Below are 26,439 nucleotides of genomic sequence, written 5' to 3' on the forward strand. Positions count from 1 at the left end.
TGCTGTTCACAAATATTCAATTAGTAAGTGTAACAGTGAGCTCTATCATATAGACATAACATAGCATGCAAGACCAACAAATTATATATTTCCCTCATTTTCAATACTTACTGTTATGTGTGTGTGTTTTTAATCCACCCTTTCTACAGACAAAACTTGCCAATGGCACTTCCAGTATGATTGTGCCCAAGCAACGGAAGCTCTCGGCAAGCTATGAGAAGGAAAAGGAACTGTGTGTCAAATATTTTGAGCAGTGGTCAGAGTCCGATCAAGTGGAATTTGTGGAACATCTTATATCCCAAATGTGTCATTACCAACATGGGCACATAAACTCGTACCTTAAACCTATGCTGCAGAGGGATTTCATAACTGCTCTGCCAGGTATGTCTACGGGTGTTTGTGAGCCATTAATTTGCCTGGAAGATATGCTACAATGGTAATAGTACTGGATCTTAGTTATACATCTTTTTGAGTCTTTTTTGGCTTCATTTTTACAAACTGAGTCCTTTAATCGTACCTTCTTGGAATATAAATACCAAAAAAAATCAAATTCTGGAGATAGAAACTGCTCTTTTCCCTATCTTCTCCCTATCTCATGCTCTTCTACCCACCCTGTTTACCCACACACTGGTTCAAGTAACATCTTTTCTGAAGCATTATCTGGTTTGAGATGTATCTTAGTTTCAAGATATGTTAACTTATATACTTGCCTTTGGATTTCTAAGAGAGTTTATCAACAGAATATTTAAACTGTAGGAATGAAAAAGAAACATTTTTTGAGTATTTTAGAAAAAAGGTATCTCAGCAGCCTTGCTGTGACATTAAATATGTAAATTCCAGGCTTTACAATCTCACTGTGCACGGTAATCAAATATCTATTGTAATAATAATATATATATACATATATATACACACATACTCATATATATCTATACACACACAAACATATGAACATTTTAAAGCTTTAATCACATGTACCAAACTATCCTCTAAGAAAAATATACCAACTTACACCCTCCCCAAAACTGCTTATTACACTTGCTTAATCTTTACCAATTATAACTTTTTAAAATTTTTTTGTTTTTCCAAAATTGCATTTTAAATTTCCTTTTAAAACAAAAGAAATGCATGTTTATAAATTAGAAATAATCATTTTAAAGCTGAATTTTTACCTGTATCTTTTGTTAAATAGAATAGATTTCTGCCCCCTCTTCACTCATTGGATTTTGTTTTAGCCACAGGCAAACAGTTTTCTGTGCGAACAACCTGTGTGTACCTCATTACTGTGCTCTCCCCCTTCACTGAGAGATGTTACTATCTCAAGCATATACCACTACGAATTGAACAGGAGTTGATTAGACCATTGTATCCCTTTACCTAATAGTGATTCCTGGTGTGTATCTGCTGACCACTTTATAAGATATTAAATCATCAGTCTAATGCTTTACAGCCATTTTAACTTATAAACCTATACCATCTGGCTACATTTAGTAAACCAAACTACTTCAAAAAATGCCTGTAATCCATTAATGTAATGGGTTTGTTTGGAGTGTTAGGTGAAATTACTTCCAAAGAGTTATTATAGGGACATTGTGAAAGATCAGGAGCAATTTGATGACAGCCATTAAAAGCACAGGAATGGATTTTGGAAACTTCTGATGGTGTAGAAAGTTTCAGTATAAAGATGCAGGATTTGCATCATCACTGTATTTTGCATGAAGAGCTAATTTTTATATTTTAATTGGCTTATAATCATGTTCCTTTAATAAGAATGAGGCGCTGGATGCTTCCATCTGCTTATGCTTAAATATGAAATGTGATTGCCCTGTCCTGGTGACTCAGTTGCCTGGAGTGTCATCATGTACACAAAAGATTTTGGGTTTGATTCCCTGTCCCTGGGGCCTGTATGGGAGGCAGCTGATGTTTCTCCCTCTCCCTCTCCCTCCCCCTCTCCTCCTCCCTCTCCTCCTCCCTCTCCCTCTCTTCCTTCCTCTCCCCCCTCCCCCTCCCTCTCCTCTTTTCCCTCTGTCTCCCCTCCCCCTCCGTCTTCCCCTCCCCCTCCGTCTCCCTCTTCCTCCCTCCTTCCCATTAATTCTCCTTCCTTCTCCCCTATTCCTGTCTCTAAAATTAATGAACATATCCTCAAATGAGGATTAAAAATAATACATATATATATATATATATATATATATATATATATATATATATATATGAATGTGATGCTAGCCAAATAAGATCCACTTGACACTTCTTTTCTAAATCTTCTGAAAAGTGTGATAATATTCATACAATCTTTATAATTACAATAATGTTTAAACACATTTGGATTGTTGCTAATGGCGTCCAAGTGTGTCTTCATATGATTCAGGGGAAAGGCACAAGATGGAATATGGCATTCTGTTCTGTTTAAGTTTGTGCCCAAGGGAGTCAAGTTTGAAGGAATCCTTCGGTACTATTTAAGTCTTTAGCAAACTTTGATATGTAACATGTAAAGAGAAAGAACTTTGAATGTTTTTGTCTCACTTGTGAATTAGAACAGCAGCCAAAAGGTTTATTAGTGAGATCATCCTATTTTATAGGCTCTGTTCCTCTGAGGCCTCAGTATAGATTTGAGTGGTAGAAAAGTGTAATTGGGAAGCCCATCTCGTTTACTCAGCTCAAGATCTACTTCCACTGTGTTTTGCTCTGTACATCCTACAAAATAGTCTCTGAAATTCTAACCAAGTTATCTATTGGTTTGGGATTATTTTCATTTTTTGGTACTGTCATTTAGGTTTTATAGCAGCAACTATTCTCAAATATAGTTTTTTTAAAACATCTGAAATTAAACTCATCCTTGAACTTAAACATTCCTTTCTGTCTTTCCTCTTGGGATGTTCCTATACCAATCTGTATTTCCTTCTTCTCTTCTTTCTGCATGCCCAAAATTCTATAGCCCAGCACATTCTGACTTAGTGCCTCTCCCCCAGTACATTTAAAGGATATTTCTTTTACTGAACAGCTTTGGAACTGCAGCAGTAATAGAAACAGAATGAGAAATGGACCTAATATAGAGATTTGGGGGGGTCTGAATCACAGAGTTTGAGACGCCATCCATAGAACATCCCCTAGTGCTGAAATCCATACAGATAGATGTGAATTGTTTTCTGGAATCCTTTTTATTTTTAATGTCTTGGGGGGTTTGCTGGATGTTAGCTTTAACTTCCTTATCTAAAGGAAGATAGAAAATACTGTTCATTTCTGTAACCTTATGGAAAAATTATTGACACTCATTTGACCTAAGTTTCTGTTTGAAAAAGAAACTGGACACACTAGGGACAGTGATGTGCCTTCATAACAGAATAAATGCTGTTTTGTTTCAAAGACCTTTTGTAAAAAATCATTTACCATCTATGTTCTTCTTTGCCTCCTTTCCCCACCAAAAGCTCGAGGTTTGGATCACATTGCTGAGAACATTCTGTCATATCTGGATGCCAAATCACTATGTGCTGCTGAACTTGTGTGCAAGGAATGGTACCGAGTAACATCTGATGGCATGTTATGGAAAAAGCTCATCGAGAGAATGGTCAGGACAGATTCTCTGTGGAGAGGCCTGGCAGAACGAAGAGGATGGTGAGCCTTTTAACTTTTTTACTATTAGAGCTTCAGGACCTGGCCACTCATTCATTGGAATGTTGTCGGGAACCAGTGAGACTATTCTCATTTAATACAGTGATTTTGCTGGTTTATAGCAAAAAATGTAGAATAGTTGTTCATGTACTAGGCAGTTTTTCTTCTGACCAATCACACATAAATGACATTATAATGTGTTAATACTGCTTTGCAGAAAATAACAAAAAACGTGACTAGCCTTCCTTTTTAAAGCATTCTGTTCTCTGGGCAGAAACAGTATTCTGAAAAAGGGCTGAGGGGCAATTTATAAGGCAAGTAGATGACTTTGAATCACGTAGAAGCCATCAGATCCAGCTTTCCCCTAAAACAATCCAGAACAAATAATTATTTTCTCCTTTAGAAGATTTCTTGCCTTTAGCCCCTGCCTGGGGTGTTTTATTGCCTTTGTAATCAAAATTATTTTTATGCCCAACTAAAATAAGAGCTATAGCCATCAGAAAAGTGAAAAATGGAATTTGGTATAAATAATGGTTTTTTTCATAAGACATATTTTTTCAAGATTTTACTGCTTAAGCTTGAATTCTTTAAGGCATTTTATAGTGAGCAGTCTGAGACTTACCAGTTTTGTTGTTTTGTTAATGTAATGGTACCATTTTGTTAGAACTTCTGGAAGATTCTTCTATATATAATTTGCTCTCAGAGGATACCTCTAGACTATCACTATAAGAAAGTCAGCTGTGAATATTTCTATAAAATAAAGGTGACATTAAATATTTTTTGATAGATATGCATCATCAGGCATATGTGTGCTTGGTATTATTCTGAGCAATGAATTTTATCAGTTTTTTACCTTGGATCATAAAGAGATACAAACAATTAAAAATGGAGGATCAGCTTTTCTTAGCAATTTTCATTATAATATAGTTGGCTCCCTTTTATCTTTGAAATTAATTGGTATATAATAAACAAAATGCCCTGTAAATTTTATACCAAGTACTGCAAGAGAGTTCTATCATTCTGGCTATTAGGAAGATTTTAATATTTCTCTCAAATTCAGTTAAGGGGAGAAAATGCCAGGCAATTGTTTGGCTATGTAAAAATTGCATAAATGAAAGCATACTGTTATTTCTCCTTCCACAAATATTTTTTCTATCCTCATTTATTTCACTATATAGAAAAATAGAAACCTTATCTCATAACTTATTCCATACTTTGGAAATAAATTCTTTATAGTATAAAAAACAAAATAGTATGTAGCTGTATGGTATTCAAAGTCCATCATTTTGTTAAGCATGCCAAGACCAACCTTAGAAATAGAACAGGCAGTTGCTTACATGGGAACATTGTAGGGCAGCAAGGACTATTTCTCTGCCCCTCAAGGGGGGGAGGGAATGAAAAGAAACTCTCCTCCAAATCACTCCTGACCTGAAATTTCCGTTATAGAGATTCATCCCCATAGCCATAAAGGTTTTGTTCCCTGTTAAAATACACTTTGGTCCCATTTGGACTATAAAGGATAGTGAACCTTTATCAGACATTGGGAGTTTACAGTCTTTATTTTTTAAGATAGTGAGAACAAGAAGTATATGGGCAGATTTGAGCAGATGCATGTAAAAATGCCAAAAATCAACAGTCTTCACAATTTTGCTTAGAGTTGGCACTAAACAACAAGATCTGTTATGTTTAGTTATACAGGAAAAAATATAAGATCATTGAAGAAATGGCTTTGGGGCTTTTTAAAAGGGGTTTGTGAAGGTATAACTGAAAAATAATCCAGGATCCAACTGTAATTATCACTCTTTCCCCTATCTCTTCAACCATAGGAACCCACGCCTGCTCTTTTGAATATCCTTCAGAGTTCTGACTATTATATTCCTTTGTCTTTGTCCACATTTATCATCTTAACTTAATGTAGCCCCATGAAATTACAAGTTTTTTTCCACTTCCAGTTTCACCTTGACTTTCTGTGGCTGCTTCTATTTTTACATGTTGCCTTTCTTCCTGTGTTAGTATTCTTCCCCCACTTAAAAAAAAAATTTTTTTTAATTTTTTTAGTGTATGGTCAGTTATTCATTTTATTCTTTTAAGTTATCTTACCAAGCCTACTATGTCAATCAAGTCCCCCAAATGCTGTCATTGATAGTTTTGCCTATTTCGTCCAACCAAAAATAAATAAGTAAATACAGTTTTCTAATAAAGCTTTGGGTTTAACTTCTACTTTGCTGTTGTAATTTATATCTAAATGAATTTGATAGTCTGACCCTATGTGAACTCCATCTTCTCTCTTGAATAATACTGAATGTGCTCTCTCTGCTCAGTAATGGTAACTCTTAAAAGTATGATAAAAGACAACTTGGGGAAAGTCTATTTTCTTAATTAGCAGGTCACATTTTATGAAAACATTCTGAGTTTAATATTTAGCATTTAGCATGTACTCACACTCTCAGAGGTACTAGGCATTTCATATAGCAATGTCCCCTGTTGTCAAAGAGCTTCCATCTAAAAGATTTTGACTTATAAACTGAGAAACCAGTTTTAAATACCTAGCCACCCTTTTTTGTAGCACCTCTGATTTGAAGAAATTCAGATACTTTAGCAAGCCATGGTAACTATGGTGCAGTAGAAAATAATCACAGGTTTATATAATTTCTCTTTCCTTAGGATGTAGAAATAGTTTCATTCATTATGAAGAAATCCTGGGATGCCTGTGTATAATTGCAGAGATTAAAAAGAGGACAGGAATCTCTGAAGAATGGTGGACATTGAGAGACAATAAAGTATTTCAGAGTATGGGATCTGAAGTCAGACTTAGATTCAAACCTCAGCTCTACTCACTAGCTATGTGACCTTGGGCAAGTTTCTTAACCTCCCTGATGTTTCATTTCTTTATAAAATTAATATAGTGACTCCTACCTCATTAAAGGATGTTGCAGTTGAAATTATTAAAGTATAATTATTAACCAGATTTAGAATTTCTTCATTCAGAATCTATTGTTTGTCTGCAGTGTGTTGCTAGAATAAGATTGTTTAGAGAAGAGTTTTAACTTTTTAAAGCCAGAATTATTTCAGTGTATCTTGTTTGCCCTTTTCTTTATGTTGGTGTATCCTATTGCTTGTTCCTATTTGTCCCTTTTTAAAAACTATTTTTTAGTATCTCCACTGCAGATTTCCCTTTCCGTATTAACACAGAAGTCAGAGTCAGCGGCTACCTTTCTGATAGGAAATTTTCTCAACTAATTTTCAAGGTGTATAATAGGAAGAGGGCAGGAGAGAAGCGCTCCTAGAGACATTGAACAATTAATTATATTGTAATGGAGCTATAGAGGGAGGAGTAGATGACTGGCCCAGAGAACACATGATTTCTCTAGTGCCAGGATTACACTCAGAGGCATTTCTGCCTATCTCCACTTCGCAAGGCACAGTGCCAGTGAGAACAGCAGTTAGTACACCCATAGTGGGGTTTACTAGCTTCCACACCGTGTTTGGTGGGTTCTTAACTTCAGGATAAGGAATTAAATTTTTTACCCAGCAGGAAGTGATTGCCATTTACTGATTTTTTTTTGTAGCAAAGATCTAGCTTGGGATATGAGCATTCCAAAGATGTGCTGTCATAAGGAAGGAGATGCTAACAAATGTTGCTCACTGGAATCAAGGAAAGGCAGTAAAATGCGTGTATGTATGTACATAGCCAGGAACACACCTGTGAAAGTCAATTTCATGCTTTAGACTTGACAGCACAGTGCTTGTAGGCATTTCTTTTCATCGTCTTCCATACCTGCTCTGAACACTCCTGTGATCCCTTTGTTTTCTGTGCAAATGAACTGAATTGCTCCTTTCAAGCATAGCTACACTGATCACCAGGGTGCCTGAGTTGCCAACAAACCTTAACCCCATAAATGAAGACAAAAGAAGTGTTCTCTATGACAGAGGCGTTCCTACTGCCCATGATGCGAGGCTCCACTGACTAGCACAGCTTTACTCAGTGAAGCTGTGGGACATGTGCCTAGCAGTTCAAAGGTAGTACATAGATATCGTCATGAATAAAATTTTCAAAAGATAAGGCCAATAAATCTGTCTATCCAGAGGTCTAATAGACCAATAGTTGGATTCTGGTTATATGTATTTCATTTAAGTATTGACATTATAATATTCCAGAAGGCCTGATACTCGATGTTCTACACTGGAAATCATCATGTTTTACCCAAAAGCAAATCGATATTGGCCCAGTTCCGTAGAGCCCAGAAAGTTACTCGTTGATGTGGGACTCCTGAAACCAGACTTAACTTCACTCCTCTCCAGGCTAGTTATGGAGACTATATGGAATGATAATTGTCAAAACACTTTGAAGAAATATGAAGCTCCTTGTGAATGCATAATATTGTGATTTTTATTATGAAATATTTGTGTTTTTTTAGGGGACAGTATTTATTCAAAAACAAACCTCCTGATGGGAATGCTCCTCCCAACTCTTTTTATAGAGCACTTTATCCTAAAATTATACAAGACATTGAGGTAAGAATCTATGTATATTTAGGTATTTGCCAAATACTAGAGAATCATCAACATTCTTCAGTAACAGCATTGTTACAGCAAACCCATTAAGGTTTATTGATGTGAGTTAAAAATCAATTTCTTTGTAAGAGAATAGAGTAGGTAAAATATAGTAAATTGCCAGGCAAAGATTTGTGTTTAAAAGTTATTTATTGATAGATAGATAGATAGATAGATAGATGGATAGATAGATAAGAGAGAGAGATTATGATGTCTTCATATAATATCAGTGAGACTGCACTCTTAACCTGATATTCAGATATCTTCTCAATTGAGCCTCCGTGGAGATTCACTGGTAGAAATGACCACCATGTAGGAAGCCCACTGAGCACATAACTTCATGTGGTTCATAGATTGTCTTCTCTCAGTGAGCAGTCTCTTTCCACCAGGTTTATTATTTAATTGAATGAATTATATGAAGAGTTCTAGAAAATAATCTTTAATTTCTTTACAAATGAAAAATGTTTTATAATTTTAAATAGTGGCTTTTGTTTGTTTGTTTGTTTGTTAATCCTCATCCGAGGATATTTTTCCATTGAGAAAGTGTAAGAGAGGGGGAAAGACAGAGAGAGAAAACTTATTTTTAGGTTGCCTTAAGTTTTAAATAACCAATAGAGTGAAGCATTGAGCATTTGTCATTGGTTGCATGAAAGTTAGATAAGTGTTTAGCTGTGTTCCCTTCCTAATTACTGCCTCTTTACCATTCCTTCTTCTCAGACAATAGAATCTAATTGGAGATGTGGTAGACATAGTTTACAGAGGATCCACTGCCGAAGTGAAACCAGCAAAGGAGTTTACTGTCTGCAGTATGATGATCAGAAGATAGTAAGCGGCCTTCGAGACAACACTATCAAGGTGAGATTTCTTCAGGTGTGGGAAAGTAGCTGAAGAAGCTAGGGTGACCACATTCATAAAACAATCCAAAGCATAAATTCTAGGTATTATTTCCAGGAAGTAAGTGAGCATTTAAGGTTGTTTCTAGTCCCAAAGCCAAAATCAGTTCCTTAAAGGACAGATACCTGCTTCCCCCAAGAAGAGCATATAAATGGATTGTTAAATTCTCTTCTTGAAGTTCACTGAATGAGCTGTTACTCTTAGCCATCACATAATTATAGGCTACCCCTGTTCCTTAATGAAAAGGATAAAGTCTGCATTAGTACTGAAGCCACATATATGTATGTGCTTAGCTATACCTAGAGAAAAGAATGCATTCCACACTACTCTGAGCTTTGATTCTTTGGCGGTATCAAACACATAATAGAGCCAGCAAGTCTCTGCAGCACCCCATTATCACAGTGATCAAAAGGATCTTGTTTGCCCTCCTAGATCTGGGATAAAAGCACATTGGAATGCAAGAGAATTCTCACAGGCCACACGGGTTCTGTCCTATGTCTCCAGTATGACGAGAGGGTGATTATAACTGGATCATCGGATTCTACAGTCAGGTAGAAAATTTCAAACGACTTTTTGAACTCAGTTATCCGATCCACTCTGTCTTTGTCATATGTAGTAATTCTGTGTATATCTGCATGAGCACAGTTCTAAAACTTCATAACTAAAAAAGAAGAAACCATCAGCTCCCCCCACCGTTGTGTTAATCTAGAACTAAAAACTTGAATTAGGAATGATTAAGGTAAGTGTACATTTTTATACATTTGAGAAACTACACTTTCTGTTTTAATTTGCTAGAATCATCCATTACAGAAACCACCTCACAAGGGAATGACATGAATGAAATGAAACCTTCCTTTCAGGGGGTTATAACTGTAGTGTAGGCATGTGTTATCTCCTTTAAAATGTGTACAGGTGAGAAATGCTCTCTCTCTGCCAGCCCCTCCCCTGCTGTCCCTGCAGTTTTTAATTGCAAGCTTCACTCAGGGAGGGGCCTTCAATTTCCAGAGGCATTAGTAATTTGATGACACAGTCATTATGCTGCTGGAGTCCAGTGTAGCTTGAGTTCTGGGTACCAGAAGCACTGCTGGAAACCTCTGTTAGAAATTTTGCCTTAAGCTAAAGGATTTAGCAAACATAATGCATCAGAAGTAACTTTTTTAAAAATGGGGGGGGGGGGGAGCAGTTAACTGCATTGTTAGATTCTCTGAAGTTAAATGTTTACCATTCTCAGTTATCCTCTGTGAATAGAAAAGACTGTTCTTGTTTCTTGTCTTTTGACTTAAAGGCATAGCAAACTCAGTTCTTAGTTATCGACATTTAACATTTATTGGTTCATGTGGAATGCCTCAAGGAAGCTGAAACGTAGAGGCTGACTAACATCATTTATAGGATAAGGGAAAAAATGATTTTCTGAAAAAGGGGGTTAATCTGGAAAAAGGAATAACTTGTGTTATAAAAACCAAAGTAAATATACAAAAATAAGAGTATTAAAATCAAATACTATATCTCATCACATAAAATTCTCAAGCTGTCTAAAGGTCCTATTCTCTACTGTGAAGTCCATGTTTACAGTTGATGGCTCTTCTTGATCCCAATCCCCATTCAGAGCTCAGAAGTGGAGCCTTAGACTTAGGGTCTAAGTAATCTTGGGCCTTGACCTGTGTGGTGAAATCTAAGATTCAAAGACATCAAGATCAAATCCATAGCATTAAATCAGTCTGTTATGGAAGCTTCTTGGCCTATATCAGTTCTAGTTCCTGAGGGCTATCCATAGGACACTAATGCTGCTGTTATTAATCAGATCCCCAGTTTTAAATGTATCTTATTAATGGTATCAGATTGAATTTCTGAAGTTTTATAATAATCTTGAGATCTGGGCCCAATTAGTAGGTGATGGTGGCTGCTACCTCATTCCTACTCCCTACACATACCCACATTTGAAGTAGTGTGTCTTTAAGCATTTCACATTGGCAGCATCCTATCTTCTTGCTTTTCCCACTCTCCCATTCCAGCCCTCTATCTACCACTTCCCTGTGATCCATCAGTATTCTTTACCTCTGTTCAACTTCAAAAATGCAGAAGAGTAGGGTATAGTACTAGTATGAAGGGGGGGGGGGGGGCGGGAATCACAGTGGTCAAATATTGGTAGTACATTGTAGCATCAGTACCTTCAAAATCTCAGATAGCCTTCTTAATGTTGTTTGTTCCAGGGTGTGGGATGTAAATACAGGTGAAATGCTAAACACGTTGATTCATCATTGTGAAGCAGTTCTGCACTTGCGTTTCAATAATGGCATGATGGTGACCTGCTCCAAAGACCGTTCCATTGCTGTATGGGATATGGCCTCCCCAACTGACATCACCCTCCGGAGGGTGCTAGTCGGACACCGAGCTGCCGTCAATGTTGTAGACTTTGATGACAAGTACATTGTTTCTGCATCTGGAGATAGGACTATAAAGGTAAGTTTCCAACTTAAGAGTAGGGGATTTCATGTGAAAATCTGATCAAGAGCTATTTCATATTAAAACATCACTGTAGACTAATTAAATATTTAAGTAATGGTAATAAATGAGACAAGTTATGTGACAATTTTGGTTAGGTATTTTATTACTATAAGTAATGGTGAGTGTAAGAAGGGCAGGAGTAAATTTAGGTTCAAGAAAATTTGTCTATGAGACCAGACTAACACCATAGAGTAAATCAATTTGAGAAATCCTATGTGATAGCAACGAGCTACAAATTAGCCCTATATTACCATGAATCAAACTTGTCATTGATTTGGTTTGGCTTGATAACTTGGTTTAGTCCTTCCCTCTCCAGGACTCCACTTGCCGTAAATATTACTAGTGAGAGCACCAAATCAACTGCCAAATGCCATATTCTGTTTCAGGTATGGAACACTAGTACTTGTGAATTTGTGAGGACCTTAAATGGACACAAACGTGGCATTGCCTGTTTGCAGTACAGAGACAGACTGGTCGTTAGTGGTTCATCTGACAACACTATCAGGTGAGCAGCGGGTGCCTTGTCTAGAAGGGATCATTATTATCCTACCATTCATTGTTTGTGCACAGTTCAAACAAATCTTCAACTATGTTATGTTTATTATAAAATGTTTTTTCTTTCTGTAGCTTCTCACAGGTCAAAAGTTTGCCCCAAGCAGAGAGACAGCACAGCAAATCCTTTTGTTGATGTATTTCCTTCCTGTAATAGTTTTATCACCAGATAGACCTATTTAAAAGGTACTGCTTGAATGAGGAAGTGGGCAAGAGAGATATGCAGATTGAGGTTGAAAGCCCTTCTCTTTAAATTTCACCTGTCTACAGTTGGAAAGGGCTAATAAATAGCTAAAGGCGATTTCTCTCTGCCCATGGTCTAAAAAAAGGAAACAAGATTTGTTTCCCTACTAGCAAGTGTGCATTTTATTTTCTTAGTATTGCGTAATTGGCTAGGGAGTTACCAGTCTGAAATTATAATGAATCCACTAATTGAAGTATTTTTGGTGTTTTCCCATCACAAAGATGAACAAATTCATCTTTAAATTGTATTTGGATGATTTATCAATCCTCTCAATTCCTTCAAAGTACTAAGAGGATGAAATTATCATTCCTAGAAATCATCTGGTTTGGTCTGAAAGCATACAGTTTTTGTATATTAGCATATAGAAGTTTTTGAGAACTTCTTTTGTGTTTCCATTAAATGAGAAAGACTATCCTGCAATGGGTGAAAGCAGAGAGTGTCCTCAGGAAAGAGGTGAGGTCAGGATGTCACTGGCATTCTTCATCTCGTTCTTATTGGTGATTTCAGGAAGCATTGTCTTTCTTGGCTTGGTCATTTCCTTCACAGGCAACTATGTCCATTGAAGTCATCCTTTTTATGCCTTGAAGACCGTGGTTACAAAATTATATAAAGCATTGAAAATATATACTATGTTTGAACTTAAATTATATATTTTTCTACCTGAGTTAGATGGCAGAAAGAAAATAAATTACATCGAAAGCAGTACATTTTTGCATGGGTGTTGATTTATTTTGGGGACTTTTTTAAAGACATTGAAGTATATTATTATGACGTTCCAAGCTTAGGAATGAATATATGAAAATTCACTTGACTCAGTTTTCTTTTCCAGATTATGGGACATAGAATGTGGTGCGTGTTTACGTGTGTTAGAAGGCCATGAGGAATTGGTGCGCTGTATTCGATTTGATAATAAGAGGATAGTCAGTGGGGCCTATGATGGGTGAGTTTGTATCTACATCTTAATCTCTCCTGCCTTAGGATGTTAAATATAGCTTCTCCTTGTGTCTAAAAGATTATAGATTTCACAGGAAGGACCCAGTACAGTAGTTCTTATGTCTGATTTATGTATTCACCTCTCCTTTGTTTACTCTTTCAAAAATATTCTTCCCAATTATTTAATTGCACTTTTTTGCTCGTGATTGTTACTGATATTTTGGATTTTGGTTATATATTTTTCCGTTTTTCCCTATAAAGCAAAGAATTAGACAAATCCAGTATAACAGGATATACATATAAAATAGTGACTTACTATAAAACTAAAACATTGGAGGGCAATATCTGTGGGGCTTAATGTGGTAGGATCTTAAATTTTGATATCTTTGAATGTTTCCAAAAGTGCAGTTCCCTTGTCTTTGCTTCATTGTAGCATTTCAGTTACAATGAGTTCAGTAATTTTTATTTTATTTAGTCCAATTTCCGGTGAATATAGAATCCATTCCTATGGATGGATCCCATGTTTAGCAATGCTAAGCACATAGTAAATTCTTATAAAAGTATATTCACTTATGAAGACCTCTTTATCATTTCTTCTTGTCAGGGTACAAAGCTACAGTTCAAATATTGGCAGCTTTTTAAATATCAGAAACTAACTTAACATTATCTTAGTGTATGAACTGACTATACTGATATGTTAAGACAATTCAAGCAGCAGGAAGTGTAGCAGACCTACTACTTCTGCTTTGAGTCAGCGATCACTCTCATACCCTTGAGAAAGTGTTCAGGATGTGATGACATGTTCCAGCTAGGTCCAAGGTTACATTTTCTCACTCCCAAGGTTTTGATATGTATCCACCTTTCTTGGGTTTTATGGGTCATTTATCATGAGGAAACATGACCTATAATTAAAAGTTTAGAAGGGCTAAACTTTTCTTTCTTAAATCAAAATATAAGTATTCTTAATATAAATTCCAGAACTCTTAAATGGACCCCAGTCCTCTGGTACATGTGACCTGGGCCATTCTTAGAACTGACCAAAGCGAAGATGCTTCAGAGTTACAGGTTTATAGGTTTAAGTGATTTCTTATGTCACTAAGAGGCCTAATGTATAAGATCTTCTCTTAGCCCCAAAGTATAGTGTAGCTTTGCCATTCACTGTCTTCATCAGTTTGGTTAAAGCTAACCTGTTTCTTGTTTTTAGGTTAACTACATATATTTTCCCCTGTTAAGACCAAGAATGAATATAAGAACCAAGTCTCCAAAACAAAAAAGTTTTTATATATTCCTGTGAGCTGCATTTATTATATAAACTATATTCACCATACATATTTATTGCCATGACGTTTTGCTATTCTTCCTGTGCTCCCTTAATTTTGCTTTTAATTAAGATTTTTGTCCCCTTTTTGGTCTTTAGGAAAATTAAAGTGTGGGATCTTGTAGCTGCTTTGGACCCCCGTGCTCCTGCAGGGACTCTTTGTCTACGGACTCTTGTGGTAAGAGTCTTATTGTTTAAGGGAAGTTGGGGGGTAGGAAGGAGAAGAAATTAAACATTGATGTGCTGTGGAATACAGATCTGGATTTGATAGTTAGAACCTCACAAAACCTACTACTAAGTGGAAAGGCAGCCAATACATGACAATAAAATATGTTTATATAGCGCCTTTCATCCAAAAGTGCTTTAGAGACTATATATGGAGAGAAATGTGGCAGCTGTTTAACAGCTGCACAGCAACTCTCCACATCAGTTTAGTACAGGAAGTGAATAAGAATTCTGTATCCACCAGAAACAGTAGGGGGTTCTTAGGGAGAAGGAACATAATTGCTCAAATTGGAACCTGTCCAGAATCTGAGGACCTGCACACCTGTGCCTACAAAAAGTGCCATGGGAGTCTGTGTGGACCCCTGGTCAGCCCCTTAGTTCTACATCCTATTCAAGGCATGCTGTCTCCAGCAACTTGAATCCCATCTTTTTTATTCTTTGTATATACTCCCTTGCCTGAACATCTTGACATTTGGAAGAAAAAGTGACTCAAGAAGATCTTATATCACCTTCAAAAGCACTAAATTCTTTATCATGCCAAAGGCCTAGATTAGAAAATGTTCTCAATATAAAAGCTGCTTCTATTAGAAAAAGATTAGGTAGGGCACTAGAGAAGACAGTCTTTCGTACAACTCAGGGAAAAGATGAGAGCAAGCATTTGAAGGTCCAGTATTCTGAATCCTGGCTCAACATTTAGGTATTCCCTGCTCTGAAAAAGAGAGATACATTTCTTTGTCTTCCTTGTTGGATTTAAAGCTCATTATTTCAGTACAATACATGCTTTACTTTCATGTTTCGCACATGTTTTTTAAAATGTGTACTTTCACTCATTTACAATTAATCTAGGTCTGGTTTTTAAAGTATAATTTACATACAGCAAAATTTGTCCATTTTTAGTGTACTGCTATGAATTTTACAGATGTGTAACTACCACAATCAAATCATAGAAAATATCCATCATTTCCCCAAAATTGTGTCCCTTAGAATCACCCCCCTCGCAACTATTCATCTCATTTCTGTCCCTGTAGTTTTATTGTCTTACGAATGTCATATAAATTAAATCATACAGTATGTAGCATTTTGCCTTTGGCTCTTTTTACTTCATTTAAGATTCATCCATGTTATTGCATGTGTTAGTACTAAGTTCTTTTTTATTGTTAGGTAGTATTCCATTGCGTGGATGAACCAATTTGTTCATTCACTCACCAATTTAAGGACATTTGGAATGTTTCCAGCTTTTGGTGATACTGAAAACATTCCCATGCAGGATTTTGTATGTACATATTGTTTCATTTTTCTTGGGTAAATACCTATAACTGAAATTTCTATGATAAGTGTATGTTTAAATTTAAAAGAAGTACTAAGCCGAAACCGGTTTGGCTCAGTGGATAGAGCGTCGGCCTGCGGACTGAAAGGTCCCAGGTTCGATTCCGGTCAAGGGCATGTACCTGGGTTGCGGGCATATCCCCCCCAGATGTGCAGGAGGCAGCTGATCGATGTTTCTCTCTCATCGATGTTTCTAACTCTCTATCTCTCTCCCTTCCTCTCTGTAAAAAATAAATAAAATATATTTTAAAAAAAAAGAAGAAGAAGAAGAAGAAGTACTAAGCTATTTTCCAAAGTGGCATTTTGGAAGTTTGCAAATGTATGCCACTTTACATTTCCACTAACAGTGTATGAGAGTCCCACTTTTCCACATCCTTGATAGCACTTAGTATTGTCAGTTTTGTGTGTGTGTGTGTTTTTAAGATTTTTAAATGATTTTTAGGGGGAGAGAGAGAGAAACATTGATGCGAACGAACATTGGTCAGTTGCCTCCTGCATGCACCCTACCAGGAATCGAGCCTGCAACCTGGGCCTGTGCCCTGACCGGGAATCAGACTAGCAACCTTTCGTTGCATGGGTCTATGCCCAAGCAAATGAGCCACACTGGCCAGAGCTAGTATTGTCAGGGTTTTTTTAATTAATAACCATTTGAATGAGTGTAATGGTTATAGTTTTAATTTGCATTTTTGTGATAACTAATGGTGTAGAACATCTTTTCATGTTCTTTTGTGAAGTGTCTGTTCAAATCTTGTCCTCATTTATTGAGTTGTCTTAAATTTTTAAAAAGCGATTTATCCTATATAATAAAAGGGTAATATGCAAATTGACCCTAACAGTGGAACTACCGGGAACAACCATTCACTATGACATGTACTGACCAGGACGGGGCAGATGCTCAATGCAGGAGCGGCCCCCTGGTGGTCAGTGAGCTCCCACATGGGGAGCTCCGCTCAGCCACAAGCCAGGCTAAGGGCTGCAAGCTCTGTGGCGGTGGCAGAAGCCTCTCCCACCTCCTCGGCAGCACTAAAAATGTCCGGCTGATGGCTTAGGCCCACTCCCTCCAGGAGCCTAAGCCGTCAGTCGGACATCCCCCAAGGGCTCCTGGGCTGCCAGAAGGATGCCAGCTTAGGCCTGATCCCCTGGGGAGTGGGCCTAAGCCGGCAGGTGGACATGCCCCAAGGGGTCCCGGACTGTGAGAGGGCACAGGCCAGGTTGAGGGACCCCCCTGAGTGCACGAATTTTTGTGCACTGGGCCTCTAGTTGAAATATAATTAACATACAATAAAATATGCAACTTAATAAATTTTAACATATGTGCATACCAATGAAACTATCACTTCAACCAAGATAATGAACGTATTCTCATGCCTCCTATGTAATCCTTCCTTCCCATTCTGCCCATTTCCCCCTGCTCCAGTCCCCAAGCAGCCACTAATCTGCTTTTTGTTAATGTTGATTAGTTTGCATTTTTATGGTTTAATTATGGAATCAAAAAAGAGTATGTACTCTTTTTTGCCTCTTTTCATTAAGTCTAATTATTTTTATATTCTCCTATGTTGTTGATGTAAATCAGTAGTTCATTGCTAAGTAGTATTTCATTGTATGGTTATACCACAATTTATCCACTTGCCAGTTGGTGAAAATTTGGATTGTTTCCAGTTTGGGGCTATTACAAATAAAGTTTCTATAAACATTATGTGCAAATCTTTATATGACCATAAGCTTACATTTCTCCCAGATAAATCCTAGGAGCAGAATTTCTAGATCATATGGTAAATGTACATTTAATATTTCTAGAAACTACCAAACTGTTTCCCAAAGTAGTTGTACCATTTAACATTGCAATACAACAGTGCAGTTACTCCACATCCTCACCACTACTTAGTGTACGGTCTTTTTAATGTGAGTCATTCCAAGTGTCCGGTGGTACCTTATTGTGATCTTAATTTGCATATTCCTAATGTTAATGTTGAGCATCATTTCATGTGTTTACTTGAACACGTACCTATTTTGGTGAAGTGTGTGTGTTTGAATCTTTTGCCCATTTTTTTAATTGAGTGGGTTTCTTATTGAGTTTTGAGTTCATTTTTGTGGATGATATGAGGTATGGTTTAAAATTCATATAAATATCCAGTTGTTCCAGTACCATTTATTCAAGACTATCCTTTTTCCTCTGAATTGCCTTTGCATCTTTGTCAAAACCTGTTAACCATATATGTGGGGGTCTCTATTTATGGACCTATTCAGTTCCAATGATCTTTTTGTCTATTTGTCTATCTTGATACCAGTATCATATTAACTTGGTTACTGCGGCTTTTTAATAACTCATGAAACCTAGTAGTATAAGTCCTTCAACTTCGTACTTTTCAAAGTTTTTTGGGGTCCTTTGAATTTTCATGTGAATTTTAGAATCTGCCAATTTTACCCCCCACCTCCACCCAATAAACCTGCTGAGATTTTCATTGGGATCATGTTAAATCCAGATCAATTTCGATTGGAGAAAAGTAACTCTTAAAAATACTGAGTCTTCTGATTCATGAATACAGTATGTCTCTCTATTTGTTTAGGTCTTTTAAAAAATTCTCAAAAATGTTTTATAGCTTTCAAAGGTCTTATACGTCTTTTGTCATATTTATCTCTAATATTTCATATTTTTAATGCTGTTATAAATAGTATTTTGAAATTTCTGGATTGTTCATTGCAAGTATGTACAAATATACTTTTACTTCTTTTTCAACCTGTGTACCTTTATTTCTCTTTCTTCTCTTTTTTTTTTTTTTTTTTTTATATATATTTTTTTTTTTTATTTCTCTTTCTTGTTTTCTTGTACTGACTAAGATCTTCAGTATAATGTTCAAAAGAATTAACAGTGGATGTCCTTTTCTTGGGGAAAAAGCATTTGGTCATTCACCATTGTGTGTGTGTGTGTGTGTGTGTGTGTGTGTGTGTGTGTTAGCTTTAGGTTTTTTGTAGATAAAATCGGGATATTAGAAGTTCCTTTCTGTTCCTCGATTGCTGAGAGTTTTTATTAGAAATAGATGTTGGATTTTGTTAAATGTTTTTATCTGCATCCATTGAGATGATCTTATATTTTTACCTTTATTCTGTTAATTGGTTATTACATTGATTTTTGAATGTTAAGCACAACTTTGCATCACTACAAATTTCATGAACATGAAAAGGATAATAATAAAGGAATACTATAAACAACTCTATGCCCCAGACTTGATAACCTAGATGAAATGGACAAATTCCTTGAAAGATATAATCTTCCACAACTCACTTCAGAAGAAATAGACAATCTGAATAGGCATAAATGTATTAAAGAAATTGAAGCAATAATTAATAACCTTCCAGGACGGAAAGCACCAGGCCCAAATGGGTTCACTGGTGAATTCTACCAAATGTTTGAGGAAGACATTATACCAGTTCTGTAGAATCTCTTTCAGAAGATATAAGCAGAGTGAATACTTCCTAATTTACTCTGGGAGGCCAGAATCACCATAATACCAAAACAAGACAAAAATATAAGAAAATAAAACACAATTTCATAACTAATATGAGTTTATTAGGTAGGCTTTTTTGGTAATATTGTAAACCATTTGCTTCAGATTTAAGTGTGATCTTTATTCTCCTTATGTTTAGTGATTTCACAATAAGGGAAATTTCTGAAACTATTTTAAAGGTATGCCAGTATTTTTCAAATCTCAATAAAATGAAGTAACTTATATTAAGATAAATTTTAACAAAATATTAGGAGATTGAGTCCAACAGTGTATAAAAAGAATTACACATCATGATCAAGTAAGATTTATTCTAGTTATACAAAGCAGGTGTAATATTCAGAAACCAGTTAATGTAATCCATCACATCAAAGGTTAAAGAAGAAAAAGCACATGACTATATCAATAGATGCATTTGGCAAAATCTAACATCTATTCGTGATAAACTCTCAGCAAACTAGAAATAGAGAGGAACTGTTTCAACTTCATAAAGAAAAATGCAAATTAAAACTCCAATAAAATACCACTATACTACAAATCTATCAAAATAGCTAAAATTTAAAAGATTGACAGTATCAATTTGTTGAAGATGTGAATCAACTGGAACTCTGATACATGGCTGGTGGGAGTATAAATTTGCACAACTTTTTAAAAATTGCTTCACCATATCTACTAAAGCTAAACATACAGTTCTACTCTTAGGTGAAATGAGTGCATAAATCTATCAAAAGACATGAATGTTCACAGGAACTTTATTTATAATAGCCAAAACTACAATCAGCCTTGTATATCCACCAAAGGAGACGGGAAGGTATAGTGTGTTCATATAATGGAACATCAACCAGTAATAACTAAATGAAAAAAGAATGAACTTCTGTTGGATGCAGTAACAGAGAGTAATCTTACACTGTTGAGTCAAAGAAACCAGGCAAAAAGAATACATTCTGTTATGAGTGTATCTATAGGAAATCGAAGAACAGGAAAAATGAATTGATGACAGCATTGGGGTGAAGTTAGTATCGACTTTGTAAGGGGCATGAGAGTGCTTTTTGGGATACTGGAAGTGATCAGGATGGTGGTTACTACAACGGTATACAAAATATGCTTATAACTGCTTATGAGATTCAATTAAATTATGATTTTTGCAGTCTGGTTGGCCTCATATAGGTAGCTTGAAAATGGCCAGGATAGGAATTTTTGTTTTTTTGTGTTTGTTTGTTTTTGTTTGTTTGTTAATCTTCACCCAAGGATATTTTTCCATTGATTTTTAGGGAGAGTGGAAGAGAGAGGGAAAGACAGAGAGAAACATCAGTGTGAAAGAAACACATCGATTGGTTGCCTCCTGCACAAGCCCCGCCCAGGGCCTGGGCGGGGAGGAGCCTGCAACCACGGTACATTCCCTTGACCAGAATCAAACCTGAGACCCTTTGGTTCACAGGCCGACACTCTAACCACTGAGCCAAACCAGCTAGAGCCAGGGTAGGAATATTTACACCATGAAAATGTGCAGATGCTTTTGCAATTGGGAAGAGTTAACTAGCTGATAAACTCTTACCAGCACACCACTTCTTATTGCTTATCAGTCCTTGGCCTCTAATTGTAGAAGAACCCTAGAGGTACAGAGAGAGGCTAAGGCCAGGGAAGCACTGAGGAATGGTCTGGTTCAGCCTCAGCCTAGGAGAGTTAGCAGTGAGAAACTGGCATGCTATTGGGCATGCCTCAGCTCTAGTGAATATTGCTTTGATTATGTATGAAATCAACTGCCCAGTATTTGACTTTTTCATCCTGCCTTTAATTCAAATTAAGTTTTTTTCTCTGTGTTCTTGAAATAGCTAAATGATAGAGAAAATTATCAGGATAACATAGCCTTTTCATAGACTCCTTTTGACATGTTACTGAATTTGTCCTTTTGATTCTGAGTAGTTCAGAAGTTTCTGTTTCTGCTTCTTTAGGAGCATTCTGGAAGAGTTTTCCGACTCCAGTTTGATGAATTCCAGATTGTCAGTAGTTCACACGATGATACAATCCTCATCTGGGACTTTCTAAATGATCCAACTGCCCAAGCTGAACCCCCCCGCTCCCCTTCTCGAACATACACCTATATCTCCAGATAAATAATCATATACTGACCTCATACTTGCCCAGGTATGAAAAAGAACTGTGTGGATGGCACTGTGGGTAGGAGATGGAATGTTGGCTGTAAGGTGTTGCTAGTTCATGGAGCTTCTCATGTCCTTTATCTTTCCAAGTCCTGTAAAGCAAGGGAAGCTGCCACCATGAGACAGGGCTGGGGCTGCATATTGGATGGTGCCTTCATCAAGGAAGCCAGCCTCAGTTCTAGATGATTCTGGAATTAGATCTAGATGACCCTTGTGCAATAGAACTAATAATTCCTGCCCCAGTTACCTAATAGAATTGTTCAGAAAGTAAGAGATTTAGCCTTGGCTGGGCAACTCAGTTGGTTAGATCATCATCTAGATACGCCTAGTTACAGGTTCCATCCCAGGTCAGCCCGGTAAGGGCACATACAAGAATCAACCAATGAATGCATAAATAAGTGGAACAACAAATCAATGCTCTCTCTCAAAAAAATTTTTTTAAATAAATAAAAATTCAAAAAACTTTCAAAAGAAAGATTTGAATCAGTTTCAAAACTAAGAGTAATGACTCAAAAACCTGTGGCTTTTTGTAGTTCCCAGATTAAACCAGTACCTATAATTAAAGACCCGTTAAATCAAGTAGGTAGTCAAATGTACCAATGGGAAAATCTCATGGTGAATAAGCTGGCCTCTCACAGCTCTGTTAGTGTCATTTGATTTTAAAAAGTTAGCTTTTTAAAATCCTTATCCTCACTCCCCACCTCCTCTAAAAATGAACTGTCTTTTGACCTTGGAAGTGGCTCTGAGTTGGTGAGAACTCAATGTGTTCTCCCATTCAAGTCTTCATCCTCCCTCGGAGGCAGGAAGAGATCCTAAAATTCATCTTTATCTATTTGTGGTATATTCACATACATTCGGTGATGGTTGTTTGGGGGGAACTGCACTACTGCTGGGAGCCTTGCCATCATTGTGATTTCTCATTTCCCACACTTGCCTCGATGGCTGTGAAGGAAGTGCACATTTAGTACACTTTTCTGCACATCTTTTTACGTGGTTCTTCTGAGTGGGCGGTTTGTGCCCTGCGGGGCTCATATCAGTGCTCACGTCTTACAGAGGACATGCTGCTTCCTCATCCCTCAGCCTCCTCAACCAAGTCACACAGGCACACCTTGGTGAGAATTCTAGCTGTGTGCGCTTGGGCAAGTAACTTCCCACAGCCTTAGTTTCCTTGTTAGCAAAATGAGGGTTGCAGTATATAGTACACAGAGCTGTTGTGAGGGTTACATTGAAATGTTATGTGTAAAATTCTTAGTGCTTGGCAAAGTGCCTAGCACCTAACAAGTCCTTAGTAAAAAGTGGTTTATTAATGTTAATATTGTAATCATGTTACCTTTCCCCTCCTTTTGCCAAAATTTTCTGCTCCTGAGTTTTCTATGGCATTTTGCCATATTTAATATTGTTCCTGATGCTCTTACAGCTTATGTCTCCTTCCCCTCTCACCCCTAAAACATACACACACATCCCATAAGAGTCTGTCTCAGGCCTTTCTTCCTTATCTAAGCTCCCTTCTTTGGCTGCCTTGTCTCTTCCCAAGGCTTCAGCTCTCATCTCAGTGTAGATGACTCTCAGATTTGTATCTCTAGTCCCAACCTCTGCCTTAGTCTCCAAGCCACATATCCAGCCACCACCTACACATCTATCTCTGAAGACACCCACTGTAGTCACTCTGTGTAAGCATAGTGGCCCTTAACATGACAGTGAGCCCCCTGCCAAGTCCCCAGACAGGCCATGTAGCCTTTCACGGAAGCTCCTGCTGGTCACAGGCCAAGAGCAGGCATTACGAAGGACCTCGGAGCCTTTCTCCTGTTTGACAGCTAAGTTAGTTCTTTTTCTCATAGAGCAAGCGAGAAATACAGGGAAAGGGACTAATGATTATTTGCTCTGTTTTCACACAGGACTCATTAAAGTTGCGGTATTTAACGTATCTGCCAATACCAGGATGAGCAACAACAGTAACAATCAAAATATTACCCACTTTCCCCGGACTAGCTGAGGAGTGGGGCTTTGAGACTCCTGTTGGGACACAGTGGTCTGCAGTCGACTCAGGAGGGTCTACTCAGCACAGCTGACTGCTTCCGTGCTGCTATCAGATGTCTTTTATCTTTCGTGAATGATTAGAACTTTTAAACCTCACCTCACTTCCCCTCCTCCTTTCCCCTGTGCACCTGTTTTTTCCTCATTTGGTTCCAGACAAAGATGACTTATAAATATATTTAATGTTTTGCCAGAATCTCTCTTGCTTTGCCGTTAAGCAGAAGAACTAGTTTCCCTATATACCTGCTGGGAGAGACTCACTTCCAGGGGAGAGGGGGATACAACTTCAAGCCAGACAGCACCCAGTGTCTCCCTGAGAACTACAGGAATGCCCAGCGCCTGGCAAGCTCAGCAAGGCCCACTGTGCTTAGGAGACAGCGCTCCTATATAGCCTCTGGGGCAAAAGAGAGACAAGAAGAATGAGCACACTTGACGATCTGGGCCTCTTTCCTCCATCTCTTTTCTCTGTTTCTGTCCCTCTCCCCCTCCCTCCACCCCTTCAGCCTGTTCTCTGCGCCACCTGAGAAGAACAAGGAGAAGAGAGTGTCCTCAGTTAGCATGAGGCAAATCGGCTAGAAAATGCAACACTTGGAAGAGTTAAATGCTGTTCACTTAAAATTTCAAACCGAGGCTTTTGCTGCAAGTGACCCTATATGACAACAGTGCGTTTTCAGACATGGTACTTTCATCATATTTGCAACTCTCCTCTCTTCTCCTTCTAACACCCTCTCCCCAAAAAGGGGGGCAGAAATTTCCTGGGCTCCATCAATGGCCACATCTTTTCTGGACTCAGCAGTCTCCTCGATTCCATGTAGAGTGTGAAAAGGAGCTGCTGATTGCATTTCCTCTCATTAACAATTAGATGTGTAATAAAAAGCATTGTACTTCATCTTAAATCACTGGTAAGGCTCAGCCCACAGAAAGGCTTGAAATGGCCGGAGCCAGTCGCTTGGTACATTCTGCATAATTTCACGTCTCAGATTTCCTCATCAATGCCTGTGAGCACCCAGGCACCTGTATCTTTGCCAAGACCACCCATCAGAGTAGCTTAAGAGGTGGTCGGGATTAAAAGTTCATTTCTTTTTCATTTAGGCCAGTAAATACCATTTCTAAAAATCAAGCTCGTCATCTCAACCTTGCACTGCAGACCCTTCCTTCTGCTTTCCCAAACCTGGTATTTTCAAAGGGCAAAGCTGCCAGAGAGCGCAGATCAGGGTGAAGTTTGGCACACAGGGTTTATTACTGGGGCAGAAACTGCCTTCGCTTTCCTTTTCTTCCTCTTCCTGGTCATATGTTACTCTCCACTCTCCCCAACCAATAACTCTGGTAGTTAATAACATAAACAAATGGACCTCAGCAAGGGCCAGGCTGACCTGGCCACTTGGAAGGCAGCTGTGTGGGATTCAGATGCAGGCACCTGTGCCACCCAACCTGGGAGCACAGGGAATACGACCAGCGTTGGGGTGGGAGTGGGCCTGCGCCAGCCATTCCTGGTGGCCTGGGCACACCCATCAAAAGCCCGAGGCCACAGTACAGTCTCATGTTTCCTTTGGAAGCTGAGCTGTCCGGCCTGTTGTTTCCATTCTTGATCAAAGCAGTTGAGCAAAAGAAAGCCCCTGTCTAACTGGCGGCTGTAAAAGGAGCGGAATGGGAGCCAGTTGCAAGTGACCTCAAAGCTAGGCCCCCGTTAGTTCAGCAAAAGGGGAGGCTGATTTGTAAAAAGGTGTCCCCTTCCTAAAACGTACCCAGACTGAACGTCGTATTACAGATTAAGGGGCAGGTTATGCATATGCATTTTTCTTTCCTGCTTTATGAGTGCTTTTAAGCTTTTAGTTCCAGGTTATATTCAGAAAGTATTTCCCAGTGTAATGATGTCATTGCCTAGGAAATATTTTTTGAGAATAATTCCTTTCCCAACTACCCATTCTACAGAGAAATGTTTTCTATCTAGTTGCTTCTCATGGTTCCTTGTCCATTGTGTTGACTATTAATGCCTTTTTGATTGGTTGAGGGTTTTGCTACAGATGAGGCACAAGATCATCAGCCTGAGCTCAGGCATTAAAGAGGCATGGATTTTAAGCTGTTTAAAAATATTGTCCAATAGCCATAACTTTACTAGCCCTTCTGTTATATGCTGCTGTTCTAAAGTGAGAGCTGTTGAATATTCATTGGTGCACGGGTTTTCCTCTCCCATCGAAGTTCACTTGAAGGTAGATTGTTTTAAGACTGTGCTGCAGCCTGTCCAGGACATCAGAAGTGATATCGAGGTGGGCCCTTCAGCCTGGAGCAGTTAGCTCTGTCGATATTCCCCAAGTTGTCCTCTGCTCTGATGGAAATGGGAATGAAGTTAAGTGGTCTGAAAAACTTGAGTCAGTCACATTTCTCAGCTCGGGGGGTCATTTACCAGTTCATTGTAGAAGAAATAATCAGGTAAGTAAAAGTTCATTTCCAGAGAAAGTAAACCCCACTTACCATCTCTGCATGATTTCAGTGGGAATTGATTATCACTAATCCCCAACTGGGCTAGAATAAATGTAAAGTTTGACCTTTTTAAAAAAGAGAAACAAAGAAAGTCTCAACACA

The 26,439-nt window shown here is 37.9% G+C and overlaps 1 protein-coding gene across 2 annotated transcripts in view; it reads left to right on the top strand.

Moving 5' to 3' along the window:
* The window catches only part of BTRC (beta-transducin repeat containing E3 ubiquitin protein ligase), a 173,254-nt gene extending 148,510 nt beyond the window's left edge, over positions 1–24,744 (top strand). Inside the window, exons 5-15 of one of the 2 annotated variants that reach the window (XM_081104786.1) lie at positions 150–381; positions 3,426–3,612; positions 8,028–8,124; positions 8,881–9,018; positions 9,490–9,608; positions 11,268–11,517; positions 11,949–12,067; positions 13,188–13,298; positions 14,709–14,787; positions 21,616–21,808; positions 23,718–24,744. In XM_081104786.1, coding sequence (XP_080960912.1) covers positions 150–381; positions 3,426–3,612; positions 8,028–8,124; positions 8,881–9,018; positions 9,490–9,608; positions 11,268–11,517; positions 11,949–12,067; positions 13,188–13,298; positions 14,709–14,787; positions 21,616–21,777 — 1,494 coding nt within the window. In that variant the 3' untranslated portion in view covers positions 21,778–21,808; positions 23,718–24,744. Of the gene's footprint in view, positions 1–149; positions 382–3,425; positions 3,613–8,027; positions 8,125–8,880; positions 9,019–9,489; positions 9,609–11,267; positions 11,518–11,948; positions 12,068–13,187; positions 13,299–14,708; positions 14,788–21,615; positions 22,334–23,717 lie in introns of those variants that run through there. The other variant, XM_081104787.1, reaches the window with a different exon arrangement.
* The last annotated feature ends 1,695 nt before the right edge of the window (positions 24,745–26,439 follow it).

This window comes from Myotis nattereri (assembly GCF_964212035.1).
Source record: "Myotis nattereri genome assembly, chromosome: 13".
NCBI lineage: Eukaryota > Metazoa > Chordata > Mammalia > Chiroptera > Vespertilionidae > Myotis > Myotis nattereri.